The sequence below is a fragment of the Conger conger genome, chromosome 10 (genome assembly GCF_963514075.1).
Source record: "Conger conger chromosome 10, fConCon1.1, whole genome shotgun sequence".
In the NCBI taxonomy this organism is placed as follows: domain Eukaryota; kingdom Metazoa; phylum Chordata; class Actinopteri; order Anguilliformes; family Congridae; genus Conger; species Conger conger.
The window spans coordinates 38,913,258-38,931,724 of NC_083769.1; the positions used below are offsets into that span (position 1 = coordinate 38,913,258).

General features: G+C 41.7%; 2 protein-coding genes across 5 annotated transcripts in view; both read right to left on the minus strand.

Moving 5' to 3' along the window:
* Positions 1–12,153, minus strand: part of trim33 (tripartite motif containing 33) — a 44,613-nt gene extending 32,460 nt beyond the window's left edge. For 3 of the 4 annotated variants that reach the window (XM_061258201.1, XM_061258200.1, XM_061258198.1), the window contains exons 1-3: positions 11,558–12,153; positions 627–745; positions 214–361 (exon numbers count right to left, since the gene is read on the minus strand). In XM_061258201.1, coding sequence (XP_061114185.1) covers positions 214–361; positions 627–745; positions 11,558–12,110 — 820 coding nt within the window. In that variant the 5' untranslated portion in view covers positions 12,111–12,153. The remainder of the gene's footprint in view (positions 1–213; positions 362–626; positions 746–11,557) is intronic. The other variant, XM_061258199.1, reaches the window with a different exon arrangement.
* A 1,061-nt stretch (positions 12,154–13,214) lies between these two features.
* bcas2 (BCAS2 pre-mRNA processing factor) lies at positions 13,215–17,797 on the minus strand. The gene is made up of 7 exons (XM_061258244.1): positions 17,644–17,797; positions 16,661–16,753; positions 16,130–16,200; positions 15,518–15,679; positions 14,534–14,584; positions 14,290–14,370; positions 13,215–14,137 (listed from the first exon to the last, which is right to left on the minus strand). The coding sequence occupies exons 1-7, from the start codon at positions 17,734–17,736 to the stop codon at positions 14,011–14,013; spliced, it is 678 nt and encodes a 225-aa protein (XP_061114228.1). The 5' UTR covers positions 17,737–17,797; the 3' UTR covers positions 13,215–14,010.
* Between the last annotated feature and the right edge of the window lie 670 nt (positions 17,798–18,467).

The window sequence follows — 18,467 nt, forward strand, 5'->3', positions numbered from 1 at the left end:
ATTATTATTTTTTTTTTTTTATCTTCTCATGGTTGAGCATTCCACATATAGGCAGAGGCAAACAGGCCACTGAAGGCGTTATAACACCCGAATTCCAGATAGCCAATGAAAATGCATGCTTTGTACAGGGCCGACCAATCAGGATGGTATTGCTTCGATGCGTCGCGTCCCAGTCCTCAGTTAATAACCCAGCCGAGGCGACAGCACGTTTACCTGAAGACACCTCCTCCTTCTTGCGTATTTTATGGTCCTTGGTGAACTTCACCCGCTGGTGCGCCTCGATGCAGGTCTTGCACAGCCACTCCCCGCACTCCACACAGAAGCCCACCGCCCCGGCGTTGTCCTCGCAGCTGGTGCACACCTGCGCAGGGCCGACACAAACCAGATACAGCCAGAGCCCACGTAAACGCCCGGACTACCGCCCCACGCCACGGTGCCTTCACCACCCCAGACCGGCGCCAAGCCTCCCTCTCTTCCACAGCAACTTTCCCACCGCCAAAAAAATTCATATATATACACATATATACAAACAAAATCTGTTGCATCGGTTGTAAATCATGCAAAGCAAAACCAGGCAGAATTTCCCTGGGAAATGGCTGCCTCCAAGGCCCACAGGCCCCGCCCACCTGGGTGGAGTTCTCGTCCGAGCCACTGGAGCCCTCTGAGGTGTCTTTGACGAAGTAGTTATCCACGATGTCGCTCTGCTTGTAATCCTGGAGGCACACGGAGCAGCGCATGACGTTCACTGGAGGGGGGGGGGGGGGGGAGAGAGGGGGGCGGGGGGGGGGGGTGAGTACAGCACCAACGGATAAACACTGAGGAAACACGGATCAACAGCACTGAGGAAGACACCGGCACAGAAATGTGCTTAATTACGGAGGAAATTATGCGTTTTATAATAACAAATCAGTCGGATAATTGGATAATCTCCATCCGCAGCATTAAAGGATCCCACAGCTGAAAGGTTGACTCGTTATTTTATTTCTTTCCCCAGTGCACAGCATTATCACCCCAACCCCCAACTAATCCCAGATTTGGCTTACACCCCAGACTACCAGAAATGCACTTCAGATATGCTGATGTTATGCTCAGATAGCGTGTGCAGTGTTGCCTGTATTTCAGGAGAGTGGAGGGTTCAGTGTACCAATATGCTCAGGCATTCAAACAGTGCAGGAAAGAGAGAGAGAGAAATAAACAAAACTAGTTAAACCCCCCCCCCTCCGACCCTTCCCCCCACAAACCGCTCACACTCCCTGACAGCCCATCAATTAATCCCCCACTGCCTACCCCTCCCCCCACAGCCCCTCAAAGTCGTTGACAGCCCATCAATTTCTCTTTCCCTGCACCTAACTGGCTGCAGCAGAAACCAGCCTAGTCCGGTTTGAGCCGGTCTGCACTGGCTTGTGCTGCTCACAGCCGGTTTGTCTGAGCCGCAGCTGCAGGAGGCTGTGAGTTATCGGCGGTGTGTGCAGCTGGAGGGAGATTATGTTGTGACTGCCGTGCGGTGGAGTCAGTGTGCAGTGGCACTGCAGCTGTGTCAGTGTGTGCCGGGGCAAGCTGGAGCAGCCGCGCAAAACACAAACCACAGCGAGCGCCCAGCCCAGCTGCCTCCATTCAAATGGCCCAGGCAAAACCTGCCCAAAGCCTGCACTGAGATTCATTCAAATGGGACATATAAATTAAGGCTCAAGAGACAGCTAAAAACGGATCTGAAGCGCACGACACAAAAACATCAGCAGATTCAAAAATAAAAATAAAAATATAATCATATAAAATACACAGCAAAAACCTTCTTTACTGCAAAACGGCGCTATCAGTGTGTTTACAGATGAAATGTCAGAGAGCTTTGGGCTGGACTGGAGCGGGAGGCTCCGGAGGGTGGAGGAGCGATGGCTGCACACAGAAGCCCCGCCGTCGCCGGCCCTCATTCTGCCGCCAATCAGAGGAGATTGCAGCTGATTGGATGCAGCGTGATGGCGGGCCTGAAATGGAGGGAAGTCTCCGCAGGCAATCAGCTGCCAGCCCCAGGGCTGCCCTCCGAGAGGAGAGGGAAGGACGTGCGCGAAGCATCGAAATAAGAGCGCGCGGCACAGACCGCTGGGTTAGGACACCTGCTGAAAGGCCCAGAGGGCGAGGTCGTTCTCTCGCCACAGTGCGGTGCGGCCCGCAGCACGTGCCAAATCTGATACCGAAGGCATGACACCGCCAATCAATTCCACCGCACGCTGGACAGCTTTCTGCATGGCTGGTGCACCGAGGAAGACCAGCACGAACTAGCGTCAACAGGAAGGAGCTTTAGAACAGGTCGGCTCAAAAGAAGAATGTGCTTGCGTTGAATATTTTCGATGTTTGTTCAAGCAGTCGCTACACGGAGTTTCCATCCGCATCAGTGACCGTGTTCTGACGCCGTGCCCATCTGTCCCGATGCCCGTGAACAGGCCCGCTCGTCAGCCCTCTTAGGCAGTGCGGCGTGCGGGCGGACCAAGCTGGGACAAGCTACGTTAGGCGTTCATTCCGCGGCAGTGTGCGGTTTGCAAAACTGAAAAGTGGTTCGGCGTTGCAGGACGTTAACTCAACACTAGGATGTGGTCAAGAAGACAGTGCCAAATCAACCACAGTCACATCTGTGATGTGCGCTGCCAAGTAAGCAAATGACAGCAACGATATTATCAGTCATCAGAGCCGCTAAAATCGAATGCCATCATGGATACATTAGAGAAAAAAAAAACCTCTTAATTACAAACATTGAACTTCCATTCAAATCAAATTATTCAGTGTTTTTATCACATGGAATAGCACTCATTTTATTTGCTTGGTTTGATGCCAATTATAGATTCTGATTTTATTTCCCTTTTTCCAAAAGTATGACACTCCGTCAAAGAAGCATACCACTCCAAGCTGGATCACTGACAACAGCTGGGCTAATATGAACGTACAGAAGTACTGACCCACCAAACATGAAAAACATCTGGGTCATTCAAATCAGATAAGGTTGTTGCAGCACTGGCTCGTGCAACCTTTTTTTCCCTTTTCTTTTTCTTTTTTTTTTTCTCAGGATATAAAATTTAACAACTCCATTGAATATAGCATCTATCAGAGTTAATGCCTTTTTCTATAATGAGTCCCTGATGGTAAAGAATATTGCATGCATTAATGACCAATAGTAAGATGAGTCTACAGAAAACATGCATCAATATTCCAGGCCCTGCTTATTCATTATGGACATTTTTTACCCCTTGAGGTAAAAGCAATGCCTTTAACTAGGCTATGTGTATTTATCTACGATGGGAATATGGAAGGATACTGGCACTTTTTACACAAAATGACCAAGCATTAAGCAATTTGTACCCCACATACCAATTTGGACCTACGAAAATGACCAAAACATTCTGCCAAGCCATGTCCATTAGTGGGAGAGACCTCAAATATTGTCACAGAATTAATAAAAGATTGTATTTGCAGTAAAGATTGTTACCATATGGGTTAAAAATATATATATATTTTTAAAAGTTGATAATAGCCTCAATATCACTCTCGTTTACACTTTTTCCCAAATCTAGGGCCTTATAGAAAATCAATAGGAATGCATAACAAATTTTTAATGGTTCAGTCATACTGAGATCATGGTTGCCTTTCATCCTGCTAAGTTTGGTATTGTAGGATATTAATGCCCAAACATGGCTTCTGAGACTGTTTTTGAGAGTGTAAAAAGAAAAAAATATCATGGGCAAAAAAAATATTAAAAAAATATAAAAACATTGGAATTGAACAAAAATATTTTTACAGGCCTTAGTTTTGGGACCCAAACATTATATAGCTAGAGAAACTTTGAACAAAATCTGAGATGTTGCTGCAGCCACTTTCCTGCATTGTGTCTGATCTGACAGGGAATGACCCATCTGGGACATCTGCTGCCCGCTCAGACAGGAGCAGAGGCAATGAGGCTCAGCACCACTGCGCTAAATAATCACAGCTCTGAAATAATCACTGCCCTGGGGAGTAATGCCCCTGTGGGATTAAAGGTGCTCCAGGAGGCCCATAGCAGCCGACTCCAAGCCTCAACCTGTGTACGTCCACATTTATACACAAATACAGAACTACTGATTTCACCAGAAATACAACTCCAAGCCTTAACGTGTACATCCAATTCCTACACATGAACGCAACACAACTGATTTCACCAGAACTCCAAGCCATAACCTGTGCATGCCCAATTTATACACATAAATGCAAAAAAGGTTTTTAATAAATAGATTTCACCAAAAATAACAGACAAAAAAAACATTTTCCATACTATTCTCAAACTTTAATTAATCGCCCACAGAACCCAGTCCATTTCTTATCAGTGTGATATTAGCAGTGGCCCATGACACTGCCCGGAAGAGTACAGTACAATATTACTTAAGCAAGCAGGCAAGCTGGCACTGCAAAACATGGAGAAGCCCCTTTTAACCATTCTTGTTCAACTGAACCGATGCAGACTGCATAGTGCTCATGTACACTGGCTTGCAGAAGCACACAACCGAGCAGCTTCTACATCCGATTGCCTCCCATACTCAATTTAAAATCATGACGCTTTTAAGCAGAGGTGAATATTTTCTCAATTTACTCGACCTACTCCAGTCCACACTGTTCATAAAAACAGTACAATGGAGATGATTGCATAAGTACTTATAAGCTGTATTATGGCAAGCCTACATTAGTTCAGGTACAAAGAAAATGATCAAATTCAAGCAATCAGCTGACCAACTTTTGCTTCTGTGCAAACACCATATCGCATGCTTTGTTCATGGTAAGGTCCTTCACTTCAACCAAGAATCAACCATGAAGACCAAAGACCTTTCGCAGCAACTCACAGGGAAAAGTTGTAGAGAAAGGAGCAGAAGAAGTGAGGACGGGGGTGTAAAAAAAAAAAGGCCCAAAAGGCCCTAATCCTTGTGAGCTCATTAGAATGTGGGTATGTTTACTGCACCAGGCCAATGGCTATGAGAGTGGCTACGGATTTCAGTGCTCAAATGTCAATGGTCCAGCAATACATCTAAACTACAGAGCGGATCCATCTAGACAAGTCCTATTCCTCATTGAGAGACGGCACTGCTACAGCCAAGCACACATTATCACACTCTGAGGTTGCACGCACGCACGCCCCGACACAGAAGCTCCCACTGAGGCTCCCCCATCCCCCCCCGGTACACCGACTAACACCCCCACCAACCACCCCCCCATGAGACACTCCCAATAACAGAACAGCAGAAATATCAGTAAATCTACAATGCTGCGGTATACAACAGCGCATTTAAACCACTGCAATTTCTGTTACATTTACGCCCCTTTTTTGCACACGTTCATATGGCGAAGCATGAGCACCAACGTTGAAGTCAAATTATAGACATTAAAACCATGACAAATTACATAATTATCTGCCAGAACACTACAGCCAACAGTTTCCAGTTAATTCTAATTCAATACAAATTTTTTTCCCCTACCGCCTCGTTTGATTAAAGAAATCACCACAGTATTTGCATGTAATATGGTCTTCATCAGAGAGCAAAACGGTTGGGCTTTTTACATCATCTTTTTACATTTGTTTGGATGAGCACCTTCCAAAGCAGCACACCAATTCCAAGCAATAAAAACAACTATCAACAGTTTCATCTTTTGATAAGCCATCCCTTACTATAAAAATGCATGTGCCTGCTGAGAAGACCCAGGTTGGTTATAGTTGGTCAACTTTGAAGATGCTTTTGTCCGTTCAGCAATTTAACTTTAATTTCATATGAACGTATCGTACACTTAAACTTATAGTATATATAATAGTTTTCTAATAGCAATTTGGAAGAGGCCCAGTAAATGCAATTATACAGAAAGGAATTAAAACATTGTACACAGGTACAGCTGGGGCATCCTATGGTAAAATTGGCAAACAAAAATGATGCAACTTCTTCATTGTTTTGTAGTCATCAAGCTTTGCTGCAGGATAAAGAAGCACAAGAAGGAAGCGAAGGAGACAACCCTTTTCCGAACATTCACCAACAATTCATTTTTAATATCGACCCTGTGCTAAACATAGTAACACGCAGATACATAGAATTAATTATAATATAGGGGAAATGTGCCATGCCCTTTTCGTACAAGCCGCTAGTTTGTAATTGAGTGTTGGCTAGCTTTTAACTACCGTGGAAATGCACTGAGAACCATTCTTCAATACTGGATGTGAAAACCGTTATTAATTTTAAAAAGATACATGCTATAACAATCATAATTGAGCCATTAGCCCAACAATATCCTTGTGATTTCTGAATACTATTCAAACCAGCCATTTATTTCCAATTACTATTGAAAATATTGCCAGGTGGAAGAAAGGGGCAAGATGGCAACATTGGCTTTAGCTGGAAAGAGAGTCAGGTGGTGATCCACCTCCACCCACACTGTAGATAGGCTAATGCATGAAACTGGCTGCAGTGAACCCTGGCCAGCAGGAATGTGTCAGAATAAAGTGGTCTCCTAGCATTCGCAAGAACCTTAAGGGTCATACAGGCAACACAGGCAGGAGGAGCCATCACTGCAGGATAGGGCAGCATGCCTAATTTCTCAACTGAATTAGAAATGGCCACAAGTGAGGTCAATTCAGAAATTCAGGACAATTAATTTTTTGTAGCAGCCAAAGTTAGTTCTGACAGTGTGGCCTTAAGAAGGTTAATATACCAATGGACATTAAAAAGCAGCCAATTTAGAACAATTAACATCTTGTAATAATTGAGAAGCGCCGTTATGTGTGGAATAAATACAAGCGCACACGATGATGCCAAAAACAAGTGTGAAAACCGCTGATAATATACAAGACACCCCACTGAAACCACATTCAAAACAGCTGGTGATGTCCTGACCAAAAGTCCACATTCGCTCTCCAGTTACATTCAGAGCTCTCATTTCAGACCAGTTCTGTGATGTGGGAATTTCACGGATCAGGGCAGACTCAAGTGTATAAAGTCCCTGGAGAGGGAAAGTCCCCCCCAAAAAAACCATAGAAATTCCAGTTATGTTACACTACTAGGTGCTATGACGCAAGTGTTACACTACCTGGAACACACTACATATCAACCATCTGGAAGCACAAGTTTCCCGGCTACCTGGACCGCATGCTAGTTTGCTTCAACATTTCATCAAGGCTGAAAAGAATCTGCCACTGTGAGCTAGTGGAGTGCTCAGTCAACACAGAAAGTTAGCCTTTCAAAGAGTACATTTCAAAATGGTGCATCAGAGTGAATATCCGAGGTGTATCACAAAAGACTAAAATATCTCATTATGAAAGCCATGTAAAAAAGACATATTACATGCTAGCCCAGTACATTTTAAGCATGTTTCCTTTTTGAAAATCCCTGAACTTCCCACTTCAGTGATATTACATCATGAAGCATAATAACAGAGTACCTTTAGGTACAGATGAGGTTATTTCCTAAATGATAGAAAATTGGCATACATTTCAGTATTGTAAAGTTGTCTGTATTGGTGTAAAGCAGTTTCACTGAAGCAAATAACATGCGGCAATGATATATTGCATCAGGAACAACTGACACAGGTTTTTTGTGCCAACAATAAGGAGACACCAAAGTATTCTGCTAGAACTCAAATCAATTAGCATTATTAATTAATTAAAGGTTAATTCTACTCTACAAAATAGAAACAGCTCATGTCGGGTTTTTTTTTCTTTTCTTCTTCTTCCTTTCATGTGATCATGACAAAACTCTAGCAAAAACTAGCTTTATGCGGTCCTAAAAAAGTTTCTTTTTGTAACTCACTTTGTGCAAATGGACAATGAGTGCTCGAAGTATTGGTTAATGAGGGCTGGTTAATGTTTAGTAAGCCTCCCCCATAGAGGGTGGCTTATACCAGTTGTTGGGTTTCTTTCTACATTGATTTCCCTCAGGAATTATATTCAGCACCAACTAGTACAAAAACACTTAAATGATTTTTATTTTTATTTTTTTCCCTCTCTTCTGATCAGTTCATTTGGTGGCAGCGGAATCCCAGAAAACGCAAGGCCCTGGACCTAACCCTTGTACATCAGAGATGTCAATTTTACTGAAGTTGTGCAAGATCTATTTGTTTTGACCTACTTTTCCAAGATGGCCACCCTACTGGACAATAACATGTCAAAAACTCAAGAACTATATATCAGATCGGGACAAAGTATCAACTTCAAACTTGACTCAAATGACATCTTTCTCAAATGACAACTATTTAGGTCAGCGGTCAAGGTCATATGGTCAATTGAAAAAGTGAGAGAAAAATTGGCACTCAAATTTTGTGGAAATACAATCTCAGAAACCGCAAATTGCCCTGGAACTAGTCCTTGTACATCAGAGATGTATATTTACTGAAATTGTGCAACATCTATTTGTTTTGTGACCTTAACCTACTTTTCTTCCAGTAGGGCAGCCATTTTGGAAAACTATAGGTCCAATTGGGACAAGTAAAGTATCAACTTGAAGCTTGACTTGGGGCATATATTTCTCAAATGACAACTCAATTGGTCAGACATCAAGGTCATATGGATACATAAATTTCTTTTAAAAAGAGGTGGAACATTCATGCAATTATCTAATCAGCCAATTGTGTGGCAGCAGAGCAATGCATACAATCTTGTAGATACGGTTAAGGAGCTTCAGTTAATGTTCACATCAACCATCAGAATGGGGAAAAAATTTTATCGAAGTCACTTTGACCATGGAATGACTGTTGGTGGCAGACAGGGTGGATTGAGTATCTCAGAAACTGCTGATCTCCTGGGATTTTCACACACACTGGTCAAAGCAAACAAATAAGTCCAGTAAGTACCTAATAAAGTCTTTTTTATTCTGAATTTCTAGTTATTATTATTAATAATAATATATTTAAACTCTGTTAAAGGGCACAGTATACAGTAACTGAACTACCCTCTTATAAATCATTAACAACTTTCTCCAAGGGGGGTGGTGTTTGCAAGTTCCTAGTTTAGAACCAATTCAGTTTAAAAGTAAATATCTAAGCTTAAGTACCTAAATTAAACTGCGAAGAAATAAGATTTGATTCAATAACGGTTTTCCATAACTCTGCCATTAAGCCTAAAAGAAACACATCAATTTGAAAAACTACAAGCAGGGCTCTCTCAGCCTTTCCAGATGTAGTACTTGAAAAGTGACGAGAGCATCAGACAGATACAGTAAATAGATGTATCACCCGGTTATGTTCCCAACTGAGAAAATTATAAGGTCTTTAACAAGACCCCAAGGCTCCAAAACCAACCACACAGGATGAGGTACCACCATTTCCAAAGCATTTGTTCAAAATATGACCCCCCAATAACCAATCTAACTTCAAAAGTACTCAAATTATGCAGTTACCTGTATGAGCCAAATGGGATTAGAGGAAGCAATGTGGTGTTGGGGATAAGGACTTGGGCCTGTGCCCTGGAGGCTCTAGGTTCACTTCCCAGTGGATGCCCTTGAGCAAGGTGGCATACCTGAACTGCTTCAGAAAATACACAGCTGCATAAATTGATAACATGCAAAAATATAATTTGTGCAAGTCTCCATAAATATGTAAATTTGTCAAGCAAATAATGTAGGCACATTGCTCTCCATTATATTTCCACTTGAGATTCTGACAAGTGTCATCATTACTGTCTACAAAAACCTGAAAGAATCTTTCATGTCTCATTACCTCCTATGCAAACAAAAAACAGTTTTCCTTAAATATAAACCTCTAACAGGATTTCTAGGTAGTACACGTCAACGAGAGGGCCCTTCACTTTGAAGCCAGGAGAAGTGGTTTCCAAATAGTGTGCGAGACATGAGATACATATGAAGAACAGGCATTCCCCATGCATAGGAACCCACACAGATATGCTGCAATAATTTGTGCATGTCAATGTTGTTATTGATCATTGATTCAATTAAACTACTCTTTAAGGTAAGTAAGGTTTCGCTTACTATCACTGCTCCAACCACAAGTGTACAATCATTGCCAACAAAAATGTATTCTTGTCACTACACATCCGTGGTCTCAAAACATCATAAATATTAGCAATATTTTCACCACCCCAGAACCAAAAAATGCATATTTGGCCTAAGGTCGTTATGGTGATCAGGGTTAGACACACTATTTCCATCAGTTTAGTACATAACGAGTGATGTTAGCTACTTTATTTGATCAACTACGAATGCAACAATAGCTAGGATGAAAAGAACACTTGAGAAGAGAAGACTTTAGAGCGGAGATTCAAGAAAATAACATAGTGAATTGGTTAACATTGATATTCCTCATCAATAATGCGTAATTCGCCCAGATTAAAAGATGTATTCGTCGGCACATTAGCCGTGCGCCTTTTAGTTATTTCATCGAAGACCGCGATTACAGTCTACAACTCTGTGTTCAAAGGAGCGTGGTCTGTTTTGATTAGCCTACGGGAAACTGCCCAGTGTATTTACGCAATCATAAACTAAGCTACCAAGATAGTCATAGCTAGATCATATTGATATAGTCAAAGTTAACTTAGTAAATGTGAAATACACAAGTCCCAACCTGGCTATAGCTAACTACAGCGTTAGCTAGCTAGAGCGAGACTTGAATTATATAGCTAGTTGGCCAACTAGATAGCCAAGTTAGCTGGCTAGCATCACACGTTTTAGCCAGCAAACATTAACCGTTAGCTCGTAACAATTATTCGCATCTAACTTACATAGAAAAATGACGGTTAGTTAACGTACATGTCTACGTATATGTCTAAGTTAGCCGGGAAGCTAGCTAGCAGTCTACGACTGAAATATTTTTTTTTAATTAATGTGGAAATATGCATATTAGCTAGCGTAGTAAATTTAGCAAGCAAACATCGCTAGCTAGTTAACTCATCTAGCTAGCTCGCTACCTGGCTAGGAATACCGCGCTGGTGATGTTAAAATAGTTAGCTAGCTAGCAGCTAACTACCTAATGCTACCAGCTAGTCAATAAGCAAGCTAGGTATCTAACGGTGTTGTGTCTTATTGTAGCTAACTTAGCTAGCTAAACAAGGGAGCAAGCAAACAATTCTGCCATTAAAACGGACTAGCCAACGTTAGGCACACCAACTGCTTTAATCCCGTTACAGTCGGTGGTAACGAGCGTGCCATTTTCCTTTAGTAACGTTACACTGGAGCGAAAATTCTAGCTTGGCAGCCGAGCGATACCGACATTACAACGTAGATAAGGTATATGGTAGCTAGCTAGCTATATTTCTAACACTGACAATACAATAATATTAGTTAGCTAGTCTAACATAACTCTACAATTTGTTTTGCCTGCCTCTCAGCACATCCACTGCAGTGAACACAGCACTGCACTAGATACTAATTACACACAGCCTAGTATGCTACGCTATATTAAAATGCATGTCCGGTTCTCAAAACTCCACTAAAGGTGGTCTTGTTAAGTGGACTCCTTGTGTAACGTTAAATCTCGAAAATGCAATCTTAGAACAAGCCGGCCAAGTTGATATATTCAACCAACTTTTCTTAGATTCCATGTCCATCTTATCACTCACCTATGTGGGTGTCCTGTCCATGGGGGCCCGGCACCTGTACACTAATCTGCCTTTCGGGCTGCGGAATACATCGCAGGCAGAACGAGTGGAGGCAAGGTAGGAGTTTAGGTTCACAGTCGCGGTTCTGAAGACTTTGTTTACAGACATAGCACGTATCTAGAAGGTTTATTGGGGCAGATGGGGTGGCTGTTGGGACTACAGGGGGAGGCGACATGTCTGTAGTAGGAGCCGGTGAAGTCCCAACAACCTCCCCTGTACTAGCGGGCTCCGTAGTTTCTGGATTGGCGTTCCCGGTCGGGCTACTGCTGGTACTACCGTCTCCGCCTCCTCCAGCGCTGCAACCACCACCACCATCGCCTCCTGCGCTGGTGGGTGTCGGCGCTTCTGAAACAATCTCCTGCGACTGACCGTCCTCTTCCTCCTTCGTAGCTGGTTCTATAACAATCACTGCATCGGCTTCTTTCGATGGGGGTTCTCCGCTGTCCTCTCCCTGAGGTGCTGGATCCATGTTTGCAGAGCTTTCTGTATCCCCTACGCCTTTGTTATCCGCCATCTTCCTTCCTCTTTGAACCGTTTGACGCTCTACGCACCAACACAACTACGATAGACTGACGTCGTTACGTCACGGCAAGGTCCTTGAAGAGAACGTAACTGTAAAACTGACCAGATTTTATCTGTTTTTACATAATTCCAGTATCTAATTGACAGTCTGCAATAATGCTCGAATTTCCCGAACATTATTTTATTCTAGACAAATCCGCCACAACTAGCAAACCAGACAAGTTATTTTCAAAATTTACCTCAGTATATGGACGCTCAGCCAACTTCGGAAGCTACCCCTAAAATGAATGTGCACAGATCCTGAAAATTCCACGAAAATAATATGGACACGTCCCGGTTCCCATTAAAATTGTCTGCATTTTTCTATAATCAATGAGTGTATTACACATAATCAGAGCGTTCATTAAAATATACGTATGCATTAGTTCTAGATCAATTTTCTGATGGGACACGTGGCTTATTTTATTTTCAAACCTTCCTGGAGCGGATAATCCTAGGTCTAGTTTATAATAGGATCTCGTTTTCTACCCTCTAGAATAGGAGCTATTCTAGATCCATAAAGATGGGAGTTCTGGATGCATTGCAAATTGCTTTATTCTCAAATTGGCGTTTAGTACGTTTTACGGATTGACGACAAACATTGGCACAGTAATCTAATAATTTTCCAATATTGTGTAGAAATGACTTGAGATTCTTGAGAATGAAAAACTCATATGCTCCCTTCGAACACATTTTACACTTACCGACATTAGTTTATTCATGACAGATTGTTTTCGGTGTAATACGTGAATTGGGAGGACGACCGTCCCAATTTAATAAAAATATATATAATAACTTTAAAAAAATGTTTTGGTGGCTTCTGATTATAGGACAAAGTTAATTTCCTCACTTGGGTCGAATATTTCATATTTTCATTATAAACACTCAAATGCATTTTGTGAGGATAGTTTTTATACAATTAACTGTAACACAGTATATGTAAAAAAGAAATGTTTCATGAAAATTTTATCATGTGAAAAAAATGCCTTTTGAATATGTATAGCACTAAAATGTATTGAAAATGTATAGTACACATTAAAAGACAAATGAAAACGCATTCAATGCATACATTATACATTTGTATTCAATGAATGGAAAAAAATAAACAAGCTGTGATAACTGTATTCCAATTCTAACACCAATGCATTATCCTGGTCCACTGGTCTCCCATATCCTCAGGCTGCAGTTGACAAACCAGATTACCAGTTCTGAAAACTATAAAATGCATGTATGCAGGGTTACAAATGAAAAATGTTATCAAATTATATATGGAAGCACAGTATATGCACTGTAAGGGGCATCAGGTCAGCACAATATTGGGGTTTTTGTTCCATTCCTGTTCTCAGTTTTATTAGAAAGTTTACCCTCCTCCTCTTGAGAAAAGCCATAGATCTTCAATATAGAACTCTCCAACATTGTAGTAAGTCCCATTGTAGAGTATGACTTTCACACATTTTTTGCACATTTGTAAAATGGGGGATTTTATTCGTATTAAACAAAAATGAAATGCATTTTAGTAAAAAAACAAAAAACAAAACTGGGCAGATACCAGGCATGCTGGTACAAACATTTGATCTAGCAGTGGTTTTACAAAAAGCAAAAGACAAAGGTTTCACATGCTCCAAAATGAGCGATCAGGGTCTCAACAGAAACAAATTGCATGTGCTATCAAAAGTTCAGGCCCCACTCCAGTCTGTCAGCAGGGCTTAAAACCCCGGTTTGCTGGCAAATGTTTCTGTCCATGTGGATTTCGTAACCGACACCAACATTCTTCCCCGAAGACTAATGTTCTGCCTCTGGATCCATTTCTTAACCAAATCCTTAGTTCCAGGTTCAAAGATCCACTTCCTTTCCTAGAAGTCCTGCCGAATGTTTTCCTTGTTCTCATCTCCCTGCTGTTGTCTGAGCTGTCCCACCTCATTCTCCAGCTGGACAATGGCACGCTCGATCTCGTAGTTCTTGCTTACCAGCGACACCCAACTACATATGCATAAAGGAAAGATAGTTAAAATACTGTATTTGTCAGTGATGTTACTTCAAAGAAGTATAAATAGTTGAAATTCAGGTTAACAGAGAATACAACTGAATTAGCATGTCAATGGTAGCAGCTCTGATAAAAATGTTCTACATACTTGGACTCCAGTTCTCTCAACTTAGCTCCTCCTGCTAGCTGGTCATTCTTGCGCTGCCAGTTAAGATCCTGGATCTGCTTTCTGTTTGGAGGAAGGAGTAATGATACAATGCACTGAAAAATAACAGTCATCAATCATGTGATTTCCTCCACCCCCTACCCCCCACCAACTGCAAAATTAGTACAGCAAGGGGCATGTTCAAAATAATGCTGGTGAAGCAGTAACAGGTGTGAGTGAAGCTCACCTGAATCTCTGGAGTTCCTTTTGTGCCAGTTCAATCATGAATGCCAGGTTGCTGTCAAGACAAAACCATTTTCATACACATTTTAACCTTCCTCACACAGTTTCATCAAAACATTTTATCTTGAGTGTGTGTGTTACTAGGCACTAGTGTATGTTCGATTCACGGGAATTCTCCCATTTTCCATGGTCAGAATGATCATTAACTTGTGTAAGTTAATGGGAACCATTAAAGTCAAGGCAAGATATGAAAGACTAAGGAAAAACCAAGGCAAGAGATGAAAAACTGGTCAGGTATGCAGCAAAAAGAAACTCACATCACTGCAAAGGACCAGGAGTGCCCAAACTATTGCATCCCCATTCATCACATTTCATGATGAAAGACTGTCTAAATACATTTCATAACAGAGGAATATTAATTCTCATTGGCTTCTGATGGCCAATTAAAGATGGTGGCGATATGCATGGCACATATACATAACTGTGAAAAATGATTAATATTTGGAACTCTTTAGCACCACCATGTGTTGTTAATGACATCAAATCTGGCCCTTGAATCCAGCCATGGTTTTCTTTTCTCTGGAATAATGAACTGAACAATTAGTGCTACTGATTGGCCAGATTATCTTTACACCTGACTCCCAGGTAAAGGGAGTGTGGAAAACCAGCAGGTCTTGGCCCTTGAGGACCATGATTTGATGATCCCTGACAGATGGCTCAAATCTTGATGTGGGTGTCGTTAGAACTGTCATGACAAACCATTTGGGATTATTAGAATTTTGGTGAAAAGCCATACCTGTTGCAAGTTCACTCGCTTACTTTGACCTCACTTGCTTTGAACTAGTGACACTGATTTTGCATGGCATATAAGTCAGTCAATGTTTGTATGGTGCTACCGTTTATCAACCTGAGGAATCTGTCCCTCTCTAAATATTTTAAAATAAGTATAGATACATAAGAGCATAAGTTTGGGACTGGTTGCACTCACTCGTTGTACACCTTCCAGGCATTAGTGCCGTACTGGGCCATGAGCTCCAGGTTCTCAATACGCACAGCCTGGTGTTCCAGCTGGGCCATGGAGTTATTCACGCACTCCTGCCATGCGGTGATGTCATTCTTCTGCCCAGACGAAGGGGCGGGCAGCTCGTATCTGTACAGGTCAAAAGCAATAGCTAGGAGGTACACCAAAACAATTTCATATTTTCAGAAACCAGTAAATGAACACCTATTGCAATGCATATACAAACCAAATAAATGTCCTTCTATTCCTTTACCCCGGCACACACGCCTTTGTTTGTGAGCCACCCCCATAAGACTCAGTGGTCAAATGGGGCAATAGAAGGCACTACCCTATAGTCTAACTCAAACCCAAAATGTAGTGTAAACACAGGAGACTAAATTCACACAGCAAAGGCTGGGTCTGGCACAGACAAACTCCTGTCCCTGATGTGAACTGGTCTTATAGGCCGAGTGGCATGGTTTAGCATTGTTGCATGGATACAAGCGCCTGTTCAAAAGCACAGGCATTACCATGGATATGAGCACCTGTTCAAAAGCACATGCATTACCATGGATACGAGCGCCTGTTCAAAAGACCTACCTCTTCATGCTGAGCAGCTCCAGGGGCTGTCTGGCAGCCAGCCTCTCAAACTCATTCCGCATGATCTCAGTCTAGAGAAGATTAAGAAAACAAGTAGTCAAAGCTCACCAATATTTACAGTTTGCTCAGCAGATGCACTTAACAAGGATGTTTATTAATTATTTGTGATACAAGTATGTTTACATGAAAAATGACAGATCATAAATTACATATTTAACTTTTAAATAATGTTTATATGAATGTAACCCCCCCCCCCCCAAATAAATAAACAGACACTTAAGACATTACATGTTGAAAGACTAGAAATATTCCAGCTGGAATATATTTTGGCTGGAAATTAGTTCTCAATTTGTGACGCAAAGACACTTTCCAAATGACAGAATGTTCAACACTATACACATGCAATCTGCCAAAATTCAATAGGTTCTTTACATCAATACTCATTGCCATTCTTCAAATTTAGTCTGGCACACAACACCTAATGGCTAATGGTGTCAAAAGAAAACATTTAGATGCATGTTCCACACAAACCTCAAACGCAGCAAAGTCGGGTGTGGGTAGATAACTTAGGTAGTTCTTTGTAGGTCGGTACCTACGAGTTTCCTCCTCCACCAAAGCAGCAGCCTACATGGAGAAGGGGAGATTTAATTAAAATGTTATAAGTTGAGACTGCAGAAGTGGCTTAACCTTGTTCACAGTGTTGATATTAAAGCGGGGACTGATAAACGTTCTACCATTCATCACCTAAATCAAATCATATAGAGATTTGTCTTGAATCTTGTATCCATAACTGATGCCTGTATTGTACATGGAGCCAAGGAATTTATGGACACACAAGTTCTGTAACTGGATTTAAACAATATAATATGTAAAACTCACACTGTAGTTATCAATTTCACATTTCAAGAAATTATCAGCATATTATCAACTGGCTAATAATAGGTTATTATCAACAAATGACAAACTAACGTTTTAAAAACTAAACCATACTTTGGCCAGCTCCTGTCATCGGGTAACTTACAGTACAGTCAAGGCTAGACACAATTTAATTGTCGACATTTACAGTAGACATAGTGCTTCGTCCACTGTAGTCGCAACTAAATCTCATAAACCCTGTGGCAACGGTGTGATGAATAAATTGACATTTCTCCTACACGTTCAATAACTCCATATATTGCAACTACCACTACAGCCGCTCACTTCCGACGAATGCTGTAACCTACATTATCTTAACACATCAGCACGGATTGCTAGCTAGTTATCAGGTAAGAACATCACTAGTTAGTGCCTCTTTGGAACATCACGACATTCTATTCTTTCTGCGACCGTGACGAACAACTCGCGGATGTACCTTACTAGCTACCAACGTTAGCTGTAGTATTGTTAGCTAGCTAGCCAGCTAGCACGGACGATCCACACATGCGTTAACATTGGCCTGAACTAACAGCTTACGATCAAGCCATCCTTACGGGGAAACTATATTTTTAAACTTTACAACAGCAGTTGGTACTTGCCGCTTCTCGGACACCAGCAGCATCATAGCCCTGGTCAAAGTACGGCAAAGCATCCACAAACACTTCACCAGCAACAGACGTCGTCCCCGCCATTTTCCTTTCACACCAAACCGGTAATGATGCGCCTGCGTATTCATAGGTAGTGTGTACCGTACTATCGAGAGGAAGAACGCAGCTACAAAACACGGGGATTGTTTAACTGTTTTTAACTTCGCAGTGTCCTCTGCGAGTCGTCGTGTGTGCTTGAGATGTAGCATATAAAATACCTGGATCTGGCTAGGGGTACCTTAGGAAAGGTTTGCGAACCACTCATTTAATGCATGGACGAATGTGGGCTGCTTAAACTTAATTTCACTGCTTGGCGAATCATGCAATTCGAGCCATGTTCCTATCGGCTACAAAGGCAAAACTCAAGGGTAGGCTACTGTACTGTCTTTCCCTCTTGTCGTCATCAGCAGTAATTTTGACTTACCGTTGTAGTCAGACAGCAAGTACTTTTCCCATCGATTAATTAATAATTTATTGGGTTTTATGGATTATATATTTGGTCAGTATGACAGCTCAAAAGGGTAATTCATATTCCATCCTCTACCTGTTGCTCTGAGTCACTGAGGAGTCGGCATACTGCCGTCTATAATGATGTCTTGGTGAATCATATTGGTAATATGATTTGATCTTCTTTTATGAAACAAACATTCACACTATGTTTCTGCTTAATTCCAAACTGCTATAGTGTGCAGAGCAAAGACATTTCTCGGTTTAAGCCATCACCACCACATCTGAAACATTAACACAGCCCTGCACCATTTCCTTACAAAAACATT

Excerpts from the sequence above, each read along its gene's own strand:
- bcas2 (XM_061258244.1), bottom strand. The coding sequence starts at position 17,736 with ATGGCGGGGACGACGTCTGTTGCTGGTGAAGTGTTTGTGGATGCTTTG. Across the intron at positions 16,201-16,660 it reads CCGACTTTGCTGCGTTTGAG|ACTGAGATCATGCGGAATGA; the intron begins GTTTGTGTGGAA and ends AATCTTCTCTAG. Across the intron at positions 15,680-16,129 it reads GAGCTGCTCAGCATGAAGAG|ATACGAGCTGCCCGCCCCTT; the intron begins GTAGGTCTTTTG and ends TGACCTGTACAG.